The sequence below is a fragment of the Lissotriton helveticus genome, chromosome 4_1 (assembly GCF_964261635.1).
Source record: "Lissotriton helveticus chromosome 4_1, aLisHel1.1, whole genome shotgun sequence".
NCBI classification, from domain to species: domain Eukaryota; kingdom Metazoa; phylum Chordata; class Amphibia; order Caudata; family Salamandridae; genus Lissotriton; species Lissotriton helveticus.
In genome coordinates, this window is record NC_136063.1 from 516,008,302 (window position 1) to 516,029,212 (window position 20,911).

Here is a 20,911-nt window from a genome sequence, read left to right on the forward strand (position 1 = left end):
ACTTTTCAACCCCGTGCAACATCTGTAAAAAAGTTTCTTTTAGATCAAAACAGGACCTCGCATATGAGAAATGGCAGTGGGTTGCTTATTTAAAATAATATCAGTAAGCTGCTGCTATATTAAAGTATTCAAAACATACTTCTCTATCCCTTAGATGGAAACACATTTAGAATTTGGACCAGACTGCCTGTGCAGTGACCTGACCAAAGAGAGCATGAAAAAGCTGAAATTGGGTCATAAAGGGCCCCCAAAATCCTTAAAACGTTCCTGCTCAGCAGAGGACTCTGCAATCTGTAGGAAAAAATAATTGTTAGTGTCTGAAGCACTCGCCACATTATATCACGCCACACTCCCCACTGTTGATTTGTACCAGAGAACAATGAAAAAAAAGAGCTTTTTCAGTTCACAGAACCCCAATTCTTTATTAATCACAGCTTGCTCACAATGACGAACAGGAAAATAGCACTAAGGAAGGAAGATTAGAGTAGGCAGGCAGCAACCTTCTGGAGACAGGCCAACTTCAAAACGGCAACTATGCTTGAGATCTGGTGTATGCTTGTCAGTGATCAGTCCATGGAGCACTCGCCCATTCGAGTGACTTCCGGTGCTGCAGATCTCATAAGTATGGATGGCATTAAACTAGCTAGGGGGAATCTACCACCAAGGAGCAAAAACCAGCTTGAAGAGACATCAGTAATTTAAAAAAATTGGACGAGTTAGCACATAGGTCCCAGAACATACCCCCTAAAAAATGTCACTAAGTATTATATGTAACGGTTGCAAAAAATAAGATTCTGCTTTTGGCCGGATTATAAAACCACATTTTGAGGATTCAATTTTCACAGATTCAAAAAATCCTCAACCAAGGATGTATTATTCACTTGGATCTCTGCGGGTATAGGTACGATAGCATTTACACTTACATTCCCATCACTATATTTTATAGTTGTAGTATTCCCACAGATCATTAAAAGTGGTCTCCTTTTCTTTCATGTAAATACTTATGAACCAGCCAGTAACTCACAAGGCGCCATTGGCCATGGTAAGGGATCCATCATTTGCCCGATGACTGTTCAGACTTCTACTCTGCTAATAGGTGTACGGTTTATGTCTAAGGGCTACACACAGTAGTGCTACCTAAATTCTCCCTTGTGCCCAAAGCAGATGACATTGTCTAGGCTGAGCCCTGACTCGTCCACAAGGGGCGCGGCACTTTAATGTAGGCATTGTGCTGTGGAAACCACAATGAATGATGTGTGCTGGACACACCAGGAAAGCTGCATGGATGTGGCCAGACGTGGGTATATCCACGTCACCTATGATCTTTTGTTTATAGTTTTAACAAACTTTTAGGATTCCTGTACAAATTGAGAAAATGAGGAGGCGGTGAGTCTCTAGTACCACAGACCTCCTGCCCTCATAGTTCTGCTAGACTGAAAACTGCAGGGATTGGCATTAGACATGGGGACGGGGAAAGAACAGACTTAGCAATTGTAACGCAGTGGGGACAGACAACATCAAAAGCCTGTTACAGGACATGTAAAATTATGAAATAACTTGCATAATGCAATACTCGTATTTTTTAACAAAAATGTAAATATTTACAAAATAAGATTCAAGATTTTTAAACATCAAGCAAATCATTCTGCAAAGAGACTGCATTTTTTTTTAATTCGTTTTTTGTATTTTTTATAATGAGTTCTTGATTTTCTTTTTTTTTTTAAACCATGTCATACATTTTTCATACTGATATCGCATGATCCATAATAATATAGGCAGGGAGTTTACTAATGATGGAGACTTGTCACATCAACCATTGCCTTTTCTCAGCCAGAGAGTTCAACCTGGAGTTCCTTGTTCCTGCGGACCAATTCAGCATGTCTCTCCTGGAAAAAAAGGTTTGGAAGAGTCAATGGAGAGAACAGAATGCATGCATGCTGATGTGATCTTTTCAAATGATCCAAATATACATGATCAATGAATGCATACTGTTCAAAGAAGTACAAGTGATGCCTTCTTATAGAGGAAATTCCTGTTTCTTAGGACTTTTAGTGCCCGAATAATAAATAGTTTCCTATGAGCAGTGGTGCCTTATTTCAGACTAAGATCTGGCTTACTCCTGAACTTCTAGGAGTAGGACATGCTTACTCAGGTTAAAAGAGGTTTTAGGAGTCACAATGTTTTTTTCCATTAGTAAGCCTTACTCCTGAAAATATATTGGTAAGTCACACTTTGGCATTGACTAAGACACAAATACTCAAACAAAATACATTATGAAGCTGGCCTGGATATTCAGATGAGCTCCACATCCAAGAAAGGCAAGGCTAAGATTTGTGTTTGGTGTGCCTATAAAACTGATCATGGGAGACTAGGAATCTAGTGAGATAGCACCTTATTACAAATTCCAGTCAAAAGAATTGACAGCTTTTTTGCAGTTTAGGATACATTTAGGTGCACGCAAAGCAAGAAGAAATGTAACAGATTTTTTGAAAGCATGCCAGAAAAGCATACCGCCTTGTGCCATGATGAAGCAATGAATTTGGAAGAAGAAATTGAATCAAATCTAATGATTAATGCCATATTTTCATCTGGACTATAATGAAGATAATTTGACTTCTTGTAAGATCTGGCCAACTCATTTGATGGTGAGGGTTGAAGCCGAGGACATGAACATTCATTGTAATCTAATTCAGCTTGTAAATGCGGAGTATATTCAGGCTGCAACTACTCATACTCTGGGAATCATGAAGAATTTGTAAAATACATAAATCCCACATCCTTACATGGAGATGAGTAGCCCTTTAAGAAATCTACATCACCACAATTTTTCACAGCAAAGAAAAAGGTCAGTTTCAAATCCACATGAGCCTTTCAATACCTCAAGGAGAATGTGTTTGTTGGGGCAGTCAGAAAATGTCAACTCAGAGTTTCCTTCACTTCTGCTTAACTGTGATTATCATATAGAGGGAATAAATGAGAGAGATGAGCTTGTTCAAGGTCAGTCCTTTAACACGATTGCATAAATGGGAAGGCAGTCATGCTTCACAGCGTACAGGAATACTTTCTAATCATGGGATCTGGTGTAACTCACTGTTCTTCAGTAAAACTAGGCTGCAGATATCAAACATCTGGTACAACCTGAGAAGGATCTTCTGATTATAGAAACTGATCAGCTGCTTTGATTAGAGTTTTGTTATTACAGTTTAATGAGGCATCCTATGGAGATAGATTTCTTAAAGTCATAACCCCCAACCCAAATATACTTGAATTATTGCATCTTTTTTGGGACATTTGCTCAGGCCACTTTCTTAACATTTTGAATAGACAACTATCCAAAGTTCTAAAAATCTGGGATATTAACTTTCCACTTAGGTGAGATCTTCTTGTGGTTTGGTGCATTTTATAATGCCTTCTTCAAGCCCGATATTGTTATAAAATGTAGTACCACTCTCAGTATGAAACCCAAGTAATCACATGCCTCAAATGGAAGTGAGTGGAAATAGAAAAGTAGGAACACATCTGAATGTGCACTGAGGAGTAGACAAAGAAATAGGGATAAAAGGGTCTGAATACCCTTAATTGTTAGCGGCCTCAAGAGGTGCAGGTTGTAGCAGATCATCTTACTTATAAGCTAGAGTGACCCGTTCCATAGCCTGTGTAAAAGTGTAGCACTTGCTTTTACAGTACATCACAAGAGTTCATAATAGGTGTGGAATGGAAATGGCATGAATTGTCCACCCTTTGCTAATCTTAAGGCAGGTGAGGATTGATCCATTCTTATCTTACTTCAAGCCAGGAGAGATCTAGTAGTTGTATTTACCTTCTCTTGAAGGCGCTCCATCAGGGAAGCTAAATAGGCTTGACGATTCTCTTTGATCTGTTCCATTTTCAGGATCAGCTTTTCCTCTGCCATTTTGCTGAAGTTGTTATTCTCCTCCGCAGCCTTCTGAAGGACCTCTCGTTCATGCTCCCGCTTTTCTGCCAGTTGCTTCAAGATCTGGGCCTCCTGGACCTGAAACACATAGATGCACTTTGTTTAATGATCTATTCTGTGAGGCCAGCTTGTGAATCAAAGTATTTCTCTGCCAGCAACATTGACTGCATTTATTAAGCTTCTCCATGCTGCCTATAGTTGCTTAATGAAATAGGAATAAAAAAGACAAAAATTCTTTAGAACTGCAAAAAGTAAAAAAATCTTTAAATATAGATATGATTAATAAGACGTTTACTTTCAAACTTTTTGGTTAATCCAGACATTATTTACCTAATCAGATTTATTGGAAATCATTATATTCAATTTACCACTTGTCAATGTGCATTGTACATTTTACAACTACTAAGGGACCGATTTGGGGTTTTCCAGAGCAGTATCCTGGAGGCTAGGTCTCAGACTGATTGCACATGGAATGGTGTTTCTGCACACAAACGTACTGGCTGCGGAAACACTTGACCCAATATTATTGCATATGGGTTGGAGCAGGGGCTACAGATTGAGGCACATCCAAGCCTCCAGCCGATCAACCACAACATCATGGGAGGAATATGAAATGCTCCTTCAGCTGTTCCAGAGCACACCCTGCCCGATGCTCTTTCCACTCCTGTAATCTATATGTGGTAAATGAGGCTTAATATTAATAAATTGGGCAAAACCATGCAGAAAGGGACAGAGTAGTTGGCATCCGTATAGTTTTTGCCAATAGAGGGGGCTAAAAAATTGTTAACTTCATAGTGCTGGGGTGTAAGTAATGGCCATAATTGATAATTTCAACCGCAGTAGCTTCAGCAACCCTATAGATTGTAACTCATTGTTGTATTGTATTGTAATTGCATTTATATACCACTTACTACCCGTGACGAGGCATTAAAGCGCCTTTTCGCCAACTAGCACGCTACTCTAGAATACATATCGGATTAGTGGTAAATTGGTATAGTGAAATATAAAATTAATTTGAGCAGTGGGTATGTTGGTCTGTTATTTGCATTGGGAGGGATAGAAGAGGGAAAAAGTTTGCATTGATATAGCACTTGCTACCCCTGACGAGGTGTTGAAGTGCTTTTAGGCGAGTAGCACCCCAAGTGGTAATTCATGGTTGGCGAGCGAATGTGCGTTTAAATCCTTCACTGCCTGGGTAGGTCACAAAAAGAGCAAAGTGGATCGTCCTACCTCATCATGCAGAGTGGGCATTTTGATGTCCCATTGGGGAAGTGCCTTCTCCAGGGAATGACCAACCCCAACTGCAGGGAGAGAGAGCTGTGTAGGAACGCTATTTTACCTTGTAATACCAGTCAAACAAAAGGCAAGTCTTTTTCTCACAGTATTATACTTTTGACATCGAGCAATATAATACCTAGCTAAATTACATTGTTAGCAGCACACCTCATTTGTATAGGGCATACCTCCATGCAAAAGAAGCCTGCCTAGCTGGATGGAAATACACCAAAGTGTTCCAATGACACAGTTGCACAGCAGGCAGAAAAAATGACAAGGTAGCATTCACCTTTAGGTAATTGGTGGTAAAATACTGATAGGTGGTTAACAGATTAACAATCTTGAAATATGGCGTCACTGTTTACGTAAGGAGGACCATTGTGTTGTCAAAATGTTTTTTTATTATCCTAGTGCCTAGAGTGAACACCCCTCAAATACTGTACGAAATTGGGCAATTAGTTGAGGGGGGGTCCCCCCCTCAAGTAATATCCACAAACCTGAAACAGAGCAGGCAAGCTTTACTTAGAGATAATGTGTGAAGTGCATATGCAGTTCCAAAATCATAATATAGGAAATTGGGTTAGTAGTTTAGGAGGGTAAAACCTTACTGAAGTAACAACCACAATCTCTGTCAGGGTGAAACACGAGCAACCCCCAAATTAAACTGTGCTTAACCCTCCACTAACTTGGCATAAAAGCAGTCATGCTTAACTTAGAGGCAATGTGTAAGGTATTAATTAAGCCCATCAAACAATAATAAAGTGAAAACCCTACACAAGAAAATCCCATACCAATTTAGAAAAATATAGTAAAATGTAATAAATGATTTATAAAAATATAAGTAAAAATAGCACCTAAAAGCACAAAGTGTCGCCTGAAGTTTTTAGGTCGCACCGGACTGGGACAAAGTGATGGATTCCGGCTGACTATAAGGAGCACGTGCCAGATACAGGGACCAAGGCAGGCCCTCTGAACAAAGTGTGTTAAATTTTGGTTGCGGAGCGTTGTGTGATCCAGCATCAAGGATGTGTCACACTGTGGCGGTTTGAAGGGAGCTGTGGGGCTGTGATGCGGACTCTTGCATTGTCATAAAGGATATCATCGATTTGGGGCTTGCACTGCAAAGTCATTATTTACAACAAGGGGTGGTGATGGACAGAGTCTCTGAATTAAGCAGAGTACTCTCACCCAGTCAAGAGATCAGGGCTAGATCCAACACCGTTTTTTAGCTCATTGCACCATCCCAGTTTCAGAACCTGGCTGTATGCAAATTAGTCTGTCCCTGGCCCAGTGCATCATGGGAACAGGGCAGACCAGACTACAAAAGCCAATTCTTACACTGGGAAGGAAACAAGCTTCCGGGGACCGGTTTCTGCCATTTCAGGCGTCTTCGGCCCGGCTTGCTTGAATCCTGATGGTGCAATGAGCAAGGGACTCACATCTGAGTATACCCTTCCACGCTTAGGGTGGACAAAATTATTTACAACAAGGGGTGGTGATGGACAGAGTCTCTGAATTAAGCAGAGTACTCTCACCCAGTCAAGAGATCAGGGCTAGATCCAACACCTTTTTTTAGCTCATTGCACCATCCCAGTTTCAAAGTCCAGCATCAAGGATGCGTCATGGAGCAGCGGTTCTAAAGAAGCTGCGGGGCTGTGATCCAGAGTCCTGTGTCGTCGTCGAAGATGTCATTGATGAGGAGCTTGCAACGTGAAGGCCTCTGTTGAGGATGCATTGCGCAGCGGCAGTAATGAAGCGGTGGCGGGCTGCGATGTGATGTCTTGCAATGAGGATGTGTCGCGTAGTGGTGGTTCCGAAGCAGAGCTGTGGAGAGATACATCGGGCTGTGTCGGTTCTGCTCACATGACCACATTTGGGCTGGCAGAGCACCTTCAGGCCCACTTCCAAGGGTCCAGGACTAGGATTGCACCTCTTGAGAGATAGAACTCAGCAGACAACATCTAGTGCTGAGGTCAAGGTGGTTGGCGCCTTTTATGTCCCAGAGGCTCTGATCAGGAGGCCAGCAAACTAGTCCTTGGAATCACTCTAGTGATCCAAGGTTCAAGATGTAGGTCCAATCCGTTTCACTCAGGTAGCAGGGCAGCAGGGTAGCAGGGTAGCAGGACAGCAGAATATCAGTCCCTCATGCAGAGCAGCACAGCAGTCCTTCTGAGTCTTCCACAGGATCCAGAGGTGAACTGAGGCGCTTCCACCCCTAGAGGTGCTTGGAATTTCTACCCTCCCTTCCCTGGCCCGAGCTTGCCTGGGGTCACAAAAGACTTGTGTCAAACCGTTTGTGAGAGTGCTCAAGTGGGGGCTTTGTGATGTGCCAATGTGGTAGGTGACAGCTCTACCCCCTATCTATCAACTCAGAGATGGCCTATCCGGCCAACACCTATTCCCCCTTTGTCTTACTGTCTGTGAGAAATAAACAAAGAGCAACTGTGACCCAGGATACAGGTTGCAGGCACCAAATATTTAGGGCAATAAAATGGTGAGGCATCCAGGGAATTAACTGAGTCCCTTGCTAGCCCAAATCTCATCCAACACATCCATTCTCCCGCGCACATCAAAGGCCATACATTCGATTGAGTGCAGTCTATCAATCTCACCCTCCAGAACTTAGCTATTCACCCTTGTATGGTCAGATCATTATACTATTAGTTTTACCTTGGGAGATATGGTTTTGTCTAACTCTTTGCCCAATCTATAAGGTACTTTCAGAAACTGGAACCGTATTAATTTGAATTCCTTTTGGGACATGCTAAACTGTGAGCTGCCCACTAGTCAGAATAACACAGACAGTTTTGAGAGGGCGATTGCTAATGGGCAATTGAATACTATTGATACTCACGCACCTACACAGATTAAAACCTCCCGTATAAGGCTACATGAAGCATCTAAATGGTTCACTACCGATTTAAAAATTATGAAACTTAATGTACGTCAAGCTGAAAGGAAATGCCATAAAACCTACCTTGGACAGGCTAGAAATAATGAGGACTGCACACAGGCTTTGATCCTCTTGGACCTGTCTGCAGCCTTCGATACCGTCAACCACAAAATACTGATGGATCGTATTGCTGCAGCTGGTTTTAGAGGCATGCCTTGAGTTGTTTCAGATCTTTCTTAGAGGGCCACAAGCAATCGGTGTGGCTTTCACCCTTCAAGTCCAAAACTGTAAGTATGAGTTGTGGAGTCCCGCAAGGCTCCTCTCTTTCCCCAATTCTCTTCAATGTATATATACGCCCACTTATATCTAGACTCCATCAGATGGGGATTAAGATTTACAATTATGCTGAAGATATGCAGCTAATTTCTACCATTGCAGAGTCTACTAAATCAGAGGAATTTCTCAGGAACTCAATGCTGTTCATCAAGAATTGGATGAACAGCAACCAGTTAAAATGGAATTCGGAAAAAAACGAAATCATTATTCCCCAAAACAATCTCCTGCATTGGACTCCTGCACATTGGCCTTTAGAGTTAGGGTGGCACCTCTCCCTAAGCCTCTGATTAAGAGCTTGGGAATACAAATAGATTCAGACCTCTCAATGAGCTTGCAGATCGGCTCAGTTATTTGTGCTTGTTTTGTCCAATTTCGGAAACTGCGAAAGACAAGAAGGTTTTTCAGCAGAGAGGCCAGCATCCAAATCATTATGGCTTTGATTCTTTCCAAAATTGATATGGAAACACGCTGTACATTGGCTTCCCGCAAAATCAGAAATAACGTCTGCAGATGATTCAGGATCAAGCAGACAGAATTATATACCAACAAGACAAACAATGTCATATTAGACTCCCAGTGGAGCAGCGTTCTCTGTTTAAAGCAGGATGCATCTTATTTAAAGCCATACATGGTATGGGACCCAAATACATATCTTTGAGAATCCTTAAAGGTTCTCCCCCAAGCACCTTAAGATCTATGCATATGAATCTACTTGCAGTCCCTAGATTCAGACGCAAAAGTACAGGTGGGTCACGGTTCTCTATATTGGGCCCAAAATTTTGGAATTCTTTGCCCATAACCCTGAAACTTGAAGAAGATTATCTGTGCTTCAGAAAAATGTTAAAGACTTGGCCTTTTACTCAAGCCCATAATTAGACTGGACCTGTTTCTTTCTCTCCTATCTTTAATCTCAGCGCCAAGAGACCTGCAGGTGAATGTGCGCTTTAGAAATTCACAATTAACATAACATAACTTTTTAAAAGAGGCATTTTTAGACTAAAATCAGACTGTATCATTAAAGATTTTATATTACAATTCTTTAGACACCAAACACAATATTTCTACCTGCTCCCAATTGAAAGTTAATACCTATTATGTGTAATAAGGTACCCCAAGGTTAGCCTATGGGAGAGGGACAGGCCCAGCAGTAGTGAAATATGAAGAGTTTCTCACTATGAGGACAAGTCAAAAATCAAAAGCACCTGTCCAACTTTTTAAATACACTGCACCATGCTCTGTGGGTTGTTTAGGGACTACCTTCGGGGTGACATCTCTATTAAGAAGGAAGGTTTAGGCCTCGCAAAAGATTTAGCCTGCAGGTCCTTAAAACTGCACAAACAGGCTACAATGGCAGGCCTGAGGCATGTTTAGAAGGCTTCTTAAGTGGGTATCACAATAAGTGCTGTAGGCCCATGAGTAGCATTTAATTTACAGGCCCTGGGTACATGTAGTACCGCCTTACTAGGGTTCAAGTAAATTGAATGTGCCTATTGGGTATAAGCCAATTTTACCACGTTTAAAGGAGAGAGAGCACAAGTGTTTTAGCACTGGTTAGCAGTGGTAAAGTGTGCAAAGCTCAAAAGCCAGCAAAAACAGGAGGATGGATGGCAAATAATTGGGAGAAAACCACACCTAGTTGTCAGGTCAAACAAGAAATAAACGCCAAACCTATTTAGACAAATGGAGTTATTTTTAATCTATAAAATGACACTAAGACAACATAAATCCACAAAGTGAAACCGAGTTCATGAAATTGTAAAGTTGAAGTATATAAATAGTGCCAAAAAGATTTAAGCTCCAACAGTGGTCATCTGGTTGTGCTTGACCAGTACCTAGCACTATGGAGCGTGGATTGGATACCTAAACCAGGTTTGAGCCGGTCAGAAGTTTCACCTTCTGAATTAGGGTCATATTTACACATCTTTCGGGCAGCAACCAATATCCCTTCTTTCCTACGTGACCAAGTCCTGGAAAAAGCCATCCCAAAGCACCTCTCTGACCGCCTGTCCAAAGAGCAGCTTCTCAACACCACACTATTGGGATTCAGTTCCAACCACAAAACAGAAATTGCCCTTTTAGCAGCACTGTATCACATACTCACTAATGCCAATGACTTGCCACTAATACTGGCCCTCTTGGACAAAACGCCCAAACCCAGGAACATGTTTTCCACATGCATGACAGAAGTAGTCACCTGGATGAAATCCAATTGCTTCAAATTAAACGCGGACTAGACCAAGATGGTAGTCTTCGGGAAGAATGCCCCACCCACAGACCTTGGAACTATGCCTTGCTTACGAGCGAGAGACCTCAGAGTCATCATGAAAGACAGACTGGACATGACCACCCAAGTCAACGCAATGGTCTTGGCCTGCTTCAACATCCTAAGGATGATGAAGAAAATCTTCAAGTAGCTACCACATATCACCAGAAAAACAATCACCCAAACCCTCATCAACAGCAGACTAGACTAGGAAACACTCTATATGCATGGATTACCACCCGGATCACAAGTAGCCTGCAGGCCAGCCAAAATGCAGGAGCCAGACTGGTCCTCAACCTCACGCGCTAAGCCCACATCACACTACACCTTAGGGAACTCTACTTGCTCCTGATACACAAGTGTGCACACTTTAAACTCCTTACCTACTTCTACGAAGCTCTCCACACCACTGGCTCTGCCTACCTGAACAGCCGCAACCTTCCAGACACCACCCCTCTGACAGTCTCTAACTGGCACCCACCCACACATATGCAGATGAGCGGGCTTGCCTTCTTGTACCTGGCCCCTAAAACCTGGAACAGCCTCCTACAATACATCAGAGCCTTCTCGCTTCTTGACTTTCGCAAGAAGCTGAAGACCTAGCTTCTCGAGTAAGCCTCCAGGTCTGGCCTCACACACCTGTTACAGAGCACCTGGATTACCCTCAAGAGTGATTAACAAGCTATAAAAAAACACAATAACATATCACTATAACATAACATAATAACGCAGGGCTTCAGGCAAAGTTGCTGTGCTGCTTAGTGTGAAAAGGAAAGAGGAGAAATTCTCTGTATTTGCAAAGATATGGAGCATTTCTGCTCACTCCTTGTGCTTTCCCATTGTGTGCAGCCTACCAGCAACTCATGTACACTTGCAGTGTAGTGCCTGCATTATAGGCTGGACCCTTAAAGGCATTTTCCTCTTTTTATGTGTGCTGTAGAATGCAGCACATATGGGAAGAGGAAGTAACAAGGAAAAGTAAATATATTTTTCCTCGATATGCCTCACTGGGGAAGGTGCAGCATTTTGACACATTTCTGGTTTACTAGTAAATCAGTAAATTTGGGAATGTGCCAAAATCCATGGATGGATGCATGGGAACTGCCGTTCATCTAACCATAGTATGCCTCCCAGAAGCAGTGTGAGACAATGCAGTGCAAGGGGGGGGGGGTGTTGTGTTGCTTTTTCTTTCCAATGGCACGCAAGGTGGCACAAATTGATGATTGCGTGGCCCTTGCTTAAGGGATTGTGTTGCCCTTCGACCGCTTGCATCACACAAGCCCTTAGGCCTTCGCCTCTGAAACAGAAGTCAAAAATTCTCAATGAGAACTGGTCAGCTGGACTTGAGTATGAGGTTAGTCTTATGACCCTTGGAGCCAACTTCTATGTCCTGGGTATAAGAGGGACAGCAGGTCTAGTCTTCTAGGCTCTTCTCAGGTTACAGACAGGAGGTCCAGTTCTGTTCTGTTCTTCCACAGGTTCAGAAAGTGTTCTGAGGAGGGTGCAGTGGTTGCCACATTGATGCCTAGCGCCAGCCTGTTGGTGGGGAACTCTTGACCACTTCCTAACCAATGGAATAAATCGTCACAGGGGTAATGATACTCACCTTTGAGGCATTTCCTGTGTGCCCTTCTGTAAAAGATCCCACAATGCCCTTAGATGTCACAACCTTTTTTGCTTTTTTTGCAGGGCTCCTATGCACACCCTAGATGTATGGTCAGGGAAAAAGCTACCCTTCTTATGTGGTGACTCCAAACTATTTCTGGGGTTAGCCCCTCTCCCACTAGGATTGGTGGCTGCCTGACTAGGAACAAAGAAGGGCCAGTCTGGGATCAAAAAATGGCCCTGCCCAGGTATCAGCTAGCATTTGCCTGTGACAGCATAGGCCTCTGTGATTTTAATCATGTCCATGGGCCCAGCTCTGTTAGTCACCTTGCAAGAGAAACAGAAACACCTCCACACACCTAAGCCTTTGCCCTGCTCTGGGAACAGTTTTAGCTCCTCATCAAGGGAGCTATTTAGCAGACATGTCACAGTTGGGGGCTAATGCAAATGTGCCTCCGGGGGCTTTAAGCAGGCAAAAGGCAAAATTCAAAAAGTACCTTTTCCAAAATATTTACTACAAAAACAGAGTCCAAGAATGTTTCCTACCTGAGATAATATTATTACATTTATTATTGTATCCCATAGCTTCCCCATAGAGCAGCCAACTCTGCTGCAGAGAAAATAGCTTTGGGGCCTTTTTACTGAAAGAACATGTTTAACATTAAGTTTTTACATGTAAGGCCTACTTAATGGTGACATTATTATTTAAAAATAAGGTTTAAGCCTTACAAAATGGGTTATTTTGACACCCTCCCCCCACCCCACAAATGCAGGTAGACCAGGCGCTCAGCAGAGTTTGTCCAAGTAACCCTGTGGATAACTTCAGGAGACTGACTTTCCAAGTTGTTGGGAACAGTTCCTGGGGGATGCATACCCAAGCAAGAGGGGTAGACGCTCTCCCAGGCAGGCAGAGACTCATCTTAGCGTAGCAGGCCTCATTCTTTTTCCAGGCTGGCTTTGAACTGACCATAGGTTTGTAAAGGGTAAGCAGCATGCCATTTGTAGGTGATCCCAGTTCAATACTCAAACAGTTTCCACATTCTACTCCAACCTTCTTACCACATTCTGATGACATTCCAGCTCTGGGATTGTGCACCAAAATCTCCCCAGATGAATAAATAATAAATATCGGAACCCTTGCATGTAAAAATCCACCATGATAGAAACATTCTGCTCTTCAACTTCCCTTATTTTTGACATGTTTTAACCCATGCTGCACTTCATACTTCAAAGCCATCAAAGTCCCTTAAACTGCACAACCTCAGCAACAGAGGGGCAGAGGCTGGGATCTGAGACTAACTCCTTTCTTACAATAATTAGGTTTTAGCAGAACAGCTCACTCTCAGATGACTATTATTGTGTATGTTTCATTTGCAGTAATGGCAGGCAAATGGCTTTGGCAGGGTCATTAAGAGGTTCTAAAAGATGTGAGCTAATCCAACCACAAGTTTGCATGTTGTTAATTTACTGAGGTTGGCACATATATCAAAATAAAAATAGATTACAAGTGATTTCTGATTTTATTTTCGCAGATCAAATAGTATTTAAGATTTGATTTCATATCATTGACTGCCACTGTTATGAATATCAGAATTGAGAAGTTGTTCAGATATAGCCTTATACACACTGGTCCAGCAACATAGTGGTCTAGGCCCTTAGCTTTATGATATTCTCTTTAGTCTGCTCTACTGACAGTACTTAATTTCTAAAAGAATGAGTGTTGGTGCTGAAAGTTCTGCTCCGAAGCCGGCGGCTGGCATTAATACATGTCAGTGTGCCAAAAACCAAGACTGCATAGCCTTCAATCTACCCCAGGCCTCTTTTATCTTCTGCCAGAAACTCCCTGCCTCTATATTTCACACTTGCTGTTTCCTATTGTCTCCCTCTGGGATGTTTTTTCCGTCTTTCTCTTCCTCCTTCTTTCCCCTTTGTGGGTTATCCCTCTCTTGCTCTAGGGAAATGTCTGAAGAGGACAAATAAGTGCCAATCCCCAAAAATTTGTCCCAGTGGCCCCCACTGGCAGTCACCGGCTCAAATTAAGCAATGGCTGTACAATGTTATAAATCACCAGGATTGAATGAGCATGAGGTCAAGGAGTTTTACTGCTACCTTACAATCAATGAGGTCAACTAAGCTTTGACAAGCAATCTGGATAGGCGCACATTAACAGGGCTGTACAGAGAGAACTAAGGTGTATCATATTTGCAAGTTGATGGAGGTTGGGCCTCTTTAACACTCCGTAGTTTACAGCAAAAGTCTAACTTCAGGTAATCCAAAACGTATAAATTGGGAAATTAAACTACACAGATGAACATTCCTGCAAAGAGCATGAATTGTTAAGGCATCACTAATTGAGTATTCCTTCCCCTCTGTTGTGCTTGGGTGATCATTCTCTGACTCCTGGATGACATACTGCACCTATTGATTGCTGCAGCATGGTCTTGTTGGCTGTTCCCTGATCACGTTGTGTTTCTTGCCACTCGTAGCTATGGAGTCTGAGTCCCCTCTCGAACCAAAACCTAAGGTTATTCATGGGGCAATAGGGGGAGAATCTGCTGAGATCAACAACGAGATGAATAAAGGAACTTTCATGCACCCGAAGTACACCCGCTAACTTCTCTCCATTGACGTTTGAGTGTCTTCTGCATGACCCCGCACTACACAGTGTGTTTCATATTTATATGGATCCGTTCACAAATCGTGGCATTTCGCTAAAATGGCTTATTTACAGCATGTACATGTATTCAGAAATGGATACATTTCAATCTGCAATCTGGTGTGTCTATTTGAAGTGTGATAGATGTTATAGCATATCTTCATATGTCTGAAACATTCATCTGCAATTCCTATGTTGTTATTTAGGTGGGTGGGTGGAAGCACCGATTTACTGCAGACCTTTGCATGTCCCTCTTTTTGAAAGTATCATCAGGGGTCATATTAGAGAAAGTACCCCGGGGGCATAATGGGCATTTGTGCCCGCGTTTAGCACCCCCCCCCCCAGGGCACTTTGGTATGACTGAAGGGGCCTCAGATACCTGTTCGGCCCCCTTCTGTAATACAGATAGCACTGGTGCACATGTAGGGTCAGAGGTATCGAGAGAGGGCGTTCTCTCATTTTCATAAGAGAGTGCTCCCGTGCAAATGATGGAGTCACTTTGCCTTGGCGTCCTCGCCATATTACTGATTTAGGCTCAGAGGCAAACATACCCTAAGGAGGCTCATTGAAATTGTGCCACTAAAAGGTGCCACACATTCAGTGCGCCTCCTAAAGGCAGCCCTCTGGTGGGGAGAACAGGGGTCCCAGGGACCCCATCAGACAGGCAGGCAGGTGCAGTCACTCACTCCACTTGTGTACAAGGGAATCTCTAATACCTTTTGAAAGTGCAGGTGAGTTGACGCATGTGCAGAGAAACACAGAGCAGCTTTTAAGCGGCTGCTCCGTATTTGTTTTGAATGCGCTGCCCTTGGGGACCGCGTGGTTTTGCGGTTGCCATGGGGGCAGCACATTGTTCATGATAGGGCACACTTTCCCTGTTTGCACCTGGCACATCTGCTTAAAGGTGCACTGTGGCGCAAACAGAGAAAGTGCACCCTTACAGTAATATGGGTTCTGATAATTGTACCCAAAGTTAGAAGTAAATGCACGGTTGCACAAAGGGGAGATAGTACAATTTACTTGCTGTACTATGTGGCCATTATGCCACTTGCAGAGGGTTGCCTTGGTTGCCAGTTTCTCTAATGCTATGGGAACCATGGGCCCGATGATAAGAGATTTTGCTATAATTTAGGGGCATATTATCAAGAAAGGGCGTTACATTATCGCCGCTTTTATCGGCAGGAAACTGCCGATAAAGCGGCGATAATAGGCTTGATAATATGCTCTATGAATTCCAATCGAAGCCCATGTTAGATGTGAAGACATAATAGGCTTGATAATATGCTCTATGAATTCCAATCGAAGCCCATGTTAGATGTGAAGACATCTAACATGGGCTTCGATTGGAATTCATAGAGCATATTATCAAGCCTATTATCGCCGCTTTATCGGCAGTTTCCTGCCGATAAAAGCGGCGATAATGTAACGCCCTTTCTTGATAATATGCCCCCTAGTTTTGTAGTACTCCCGAATTCCAGGAGTAAGCAAGCCCAGAGTACTCCTGGCTTACTCCTGAAATTGATGAATAAGCCCGGATACCCACTACAGGAGATCAGACATACACCCCCCTATTCATTGAGCCCTTTTCTAGTAGTTACCCTGTTGAAGTCCATCTGTAGTAGCCACAATTTAATACTTGTGCGAGTGTTGAACAGCTTAGGGCTCAGCTCTCAACCTAGATTCAACGCAAGGCTTCGTGAGATACAGCGCTTCGATGCACTTAATACCGCATATCAGTGGTATTAAGTGCTATATAAATGCAATTACAATACCATGTACCAAACCATTTTAGCAATCAGCCTACATTATCCTTTCTGAATCGAGTACCGAGAGCCTCAGTCTTTCTTCAAACTTTGTTGTTTACCATTTAAAAATAATCTGTCAACAGTACTCCAGCGCTTTATACATGTGGTGCCTTTTAGAAGTCTAGTAAACATATTACACAGTCGAGGACTTTGTGTGTTCAGCAGAATTATTTATAGACTGTTATTGAGTTTTTCCAACATTTAATTACAATAATTGTGCGGTTAGATTTCCTGTAAAAGCGTATCAAAGTCATTCTAAAATAAACATTTATTGGAATATTTGTATTTTGTCTGCAGACGGAAATTGTCGAATACGATTTTTCAGATGTCTCGAAGACAAGTTATTTTTAATCTGTGACCATGGGAAACAGTATGTTTTTTATATACTAAGACAGTACTGTTGTTTGTTTATATACAAATAAGGTTACTGTGAGGTTCAATGGGCTACTTGTCACTTTGTAAACATTTGACTCAACTTATGTGAACTCTTACACAATGTCATTAACCCAATATATTATAGCTCTTTGAAAACCATCAAAGACAAAGAGCGTGAGAAAGAGTGTCTGGAGATACATTTTTTTAATTCTCTGCAGGGACGGTGGTCCCCATTGAACAGAATATTGGATATGAATCTTTTAAAGTCACAGTTTTTTTTATTACACAACGTCGCCAAAAACGAGTGGTTATGACAATACGCATATCAATAATAATAATAATAAAAAGCATTGTATAAACATCCAAAGCTCAATCGTGACCTACGTTCGAATCAATGTGTGCTGGAAATATTGTAAATACCCTGTTTGTTTGTGTATAGAGATAGCTTATTTAAAAACAATTTGAACACAGTTTTAGAATGTAATGTCGATAATTCAGTTCCATTGTCTTCAGCACAAACCATAGCTATGAAATGTCGACTAATCTCTAAATGCTAATCCACAGGAGAGACAAGAACAATATTCACTAGGGATCATTGTACAATGGACACAGAGGATTCTTCCAAAAGCTTCTGATGGTAAATTGGACCCAGATAGGTCTGCGCCACCACACATGCCCACCACGCTTCATTGGTGAATTTTCTAAAAACTAACTTCCAATGTTGGCCTAGGAATGTTCACCTAGGAATCTACAAAACATATGCATGGTACCTAATAATGATAATAGTGGAACGAATTGTGACCGCGCAGAAGGTCCAAGATCCCGCACGCTACCCACTCACAAGATCTCAAACAGTCAATTTGATCTGAACAACTAGGTTTTTAATTTTATCCAGAAGAGGAGTTCTGAGGGGGCCCTGATAGACAGAGAGGGGCAGCGCATTCCAGACTTTGGATGATAGAAATCTGAAAGAGCTGTCACCAAGAAGCACTCTTCTAACTATCAGGATGCAAACCCTCCTAGACCCCGAAGATCTGAGATTCCTCAGAGGGACATAGGGTTGAGGGACATAGGGTTGACTGAGAGGCTGCAAGTACCAAGGGCCGTTAATTGATGAGCTTTATAGCAGTAGCACAAGGCCTTGAATGAGAACCTTTGCTTCACAGGAAGCCAGTGTAGCTTATCAAGTGAAGACCCCATGATGGTGCGTTTTCGGGTGATTGAGTAGCAAATGAGTCACCACATTCTGCACTCTTGGAGTCGGATCATACAAGACTGTGATACCCCCAGGGACAACACACTACAGTAGTCCAGCCTAGACATGATCAAGGCCTGGACCACTAGGGTCTTAAGGATTCTCACCCATTTACCAGACACATGCTGTGATTTACCTGTTAAAAGACAGCTTCTGGTCCAACCAGATACCCAGGTTTTTAGCCCTGGGCTTGTGGGTAGGTAGAGGGCCAAGAATTTCATGCCACCAGGAGGTCGACCAGATGTTAGGTTGTTTGCCCAGGATCAAGACCTCAGTCTTCCCTGCATTTACCTTCAAACAGTTTAGCTCCATCTACCCAGAACCTCCTCTAGACACAAACTTAGCAAGGTAGCCGAGTTTTGCAGCATCCTAGGAGAGAGTAATGATAAGCTGAGTATCATCAGCATACGTGATCACTGTGATCCCATGACATTCAATGATCGTAGGCAGGGGGACAATGTATATATTAAATAAAGTTGGACTCAGGGAAAAGCCCAGAGGTACTCCCTGCTGCTAAGTAAACATTTTGCAATGGTGTGGCTTTTGACACACCTGGAACGTGCACCCCTGTAAGAAAAAGGCAACCCACGGAAATACCTTGTGTCCGACACCGCGCTGAGAACCAGCATCAAAAGAGAAGCCATCTCTACGGAGCCTAGAATTTGGCGTATGGATTCAGAGACTAAAAGCAGGGCCGACTCTATGCTATAAGAGGGGGTAATCCAAATGAGTCCCGTGAAGTAGATCGTTAGCCTCAATGAACATAGAGAGCTGCAAATTGACATGCCTCTCAATTGCTTTGTCCAAGAGCGGTAGCAGTGAAACAGGTCGGTATTTCTTAGGTTTGGTGGGGTCCAAAAGTGACTATTTAAGCTGAGAGAATACCATTGCATGCTTCACTGCTGTGGGACCTGCCCAGTCACCAAGGAGCTGTTGAGTAGGTCATGGACCAAAGTCTAAACAGCTTTCATGCCTCGTTCTAAAATAGAGGTTGAAACCCGACTTGACAGCAGATCACAGCAATGTGGACATCTCTTAAAATTAAATAGATTTAAAATGCTGCATCCCTGAGCTATCCTCAGTATAGTCAAACCAGGAGTCTTGTTAAGCGGATTCTCTAGCCTCTGCTGGAAATTAGGAATAGATCATTGCCACCTTGTCCGAGAAAAACTAAGCAAGGGTATTACAGCCCTCCTAAGAAGGTACGGTAGATGCTAAAACACAGGATAGAGAAGTGAGAAACTTTAAAATGGAAACATTCTCATGCAGAGTTGTGAGGCAAAAGGATTGTATTAGAATATTAGTCCCAGCAGGCATGCTTATTGATGATCTCCTATTTAGATTCATTATATGCCAGTTTATATCATGTGAATATCATTCAATTATAGCATAGATACAGTCCATGTGAACCAACAGTAAGTGTCCATTTTTAAGACCTTCCTTAAAACCCATATAAAATCGCTGAGAGTTTGGAGAATAGCAATGACGTTCCATAGTTGATTCCCAATGTCTCTGAGTCTATGCTCTCACTTTTTATCTCAACCATGGATTATTGCCTTGCTATACCCTATATGATACAACACAGCCTGATGATCTTTTAGAGCGACTTTATTGATGTTGATAACGTGTCGTTAATCTAGTCCACTGAGACATTCCTTTTTGTTGCTTCACTATACAATAGGGGTAGAAAAATGCCTCTCTGTGCGTGATCACCCTCATTTTCTTTAGACTGATGCTGCTTTTTTTTGGTTCTGTGCACTGCGACTCTGCCTTAGTGCATATGGTCTGGCCCATAAAATATGACGAAATTGGCTATCCTAATTGACATACTTACAAGTCCCTAGTAATTGGTACAACATCTATCCAGAGTTAAATGTTACTAGTGGACTGTAGAACCTATTGTGAAATCCACTATAGTGACACTGCAAACGTGACTGAAGCCTGTCTGTGCCACAGCTACCAAGGGGTGAGCTCAGGTTTAAATGACTAAACCCTTAACTGGACCTAACAAGAATAGTGACATTATTATTTGTTGTGGGCTATCATCCACCCAAACTAATGAATTACTTTCTCAAAAGAAGACATGCTCTACTTTATGAATGGGGCTAATAATGTTCTGTTTAGTTTCCTAGTGCACCACTTCTTCACAATAGTCTGAAATTTCCTTTAAAAAGGTCGCATCTTTGGTTATCGAACTCCTGGCTACTAGAAATGACGAAGGATTAGGAGGTGGATTAAAATAAAAATGCTTAGGTTACCTACATGTTCATTAATCCTAATCATTTTAGTGTTTTATGGAAATGTTGAAATTATTCTGTTTTGTAAATTTATTAGGGTATATACTCGTTTTTCAAAACAATTAGGTTCCACGGTTCCTCTAGCCTATGTACGGTGATTCTAAGGTTTTCTTTAACAAGGTTCAGACTTTATGGCACTTTCATGCTTTTATTGAAGTAAGATGATGTAAGTGGCTTTCCCTATTTGTATCATACCTTTGGATGGGAAATTCAATCA

The 20,911-nt window shown here is 42.3% G+C and overlaps 1 protein-coding gene across 1 annotated transcript in view; it reads right to left on the minus strand.

Moving 5' to 3' along the window:
- Positions 1–394: 394 nt before the first annotated feature.
- Positions 395–20,911, minus strand: part of STMN2 (stathmin 2) — a 175,886-nt gene continuing 155,369 nt past the window's right edge. Inside the window, exons 4-5 of the mRNA XM_078687115.1 lie at positions 3,821–4,012; positions 395–1,886 (exon numbers count right to left, since the gene is read on the minus strand). Coding sequence (XP_078543241.1) covers positions 1,827–1,886; positions 3,821–4,012 — 252 coding nt within the window. The 3' untranslated portion in view covers positions 395–1,826. The remainder of the gene's footprint in view (positions 1,887–3,820; positions 4,013–20,911) is intronic.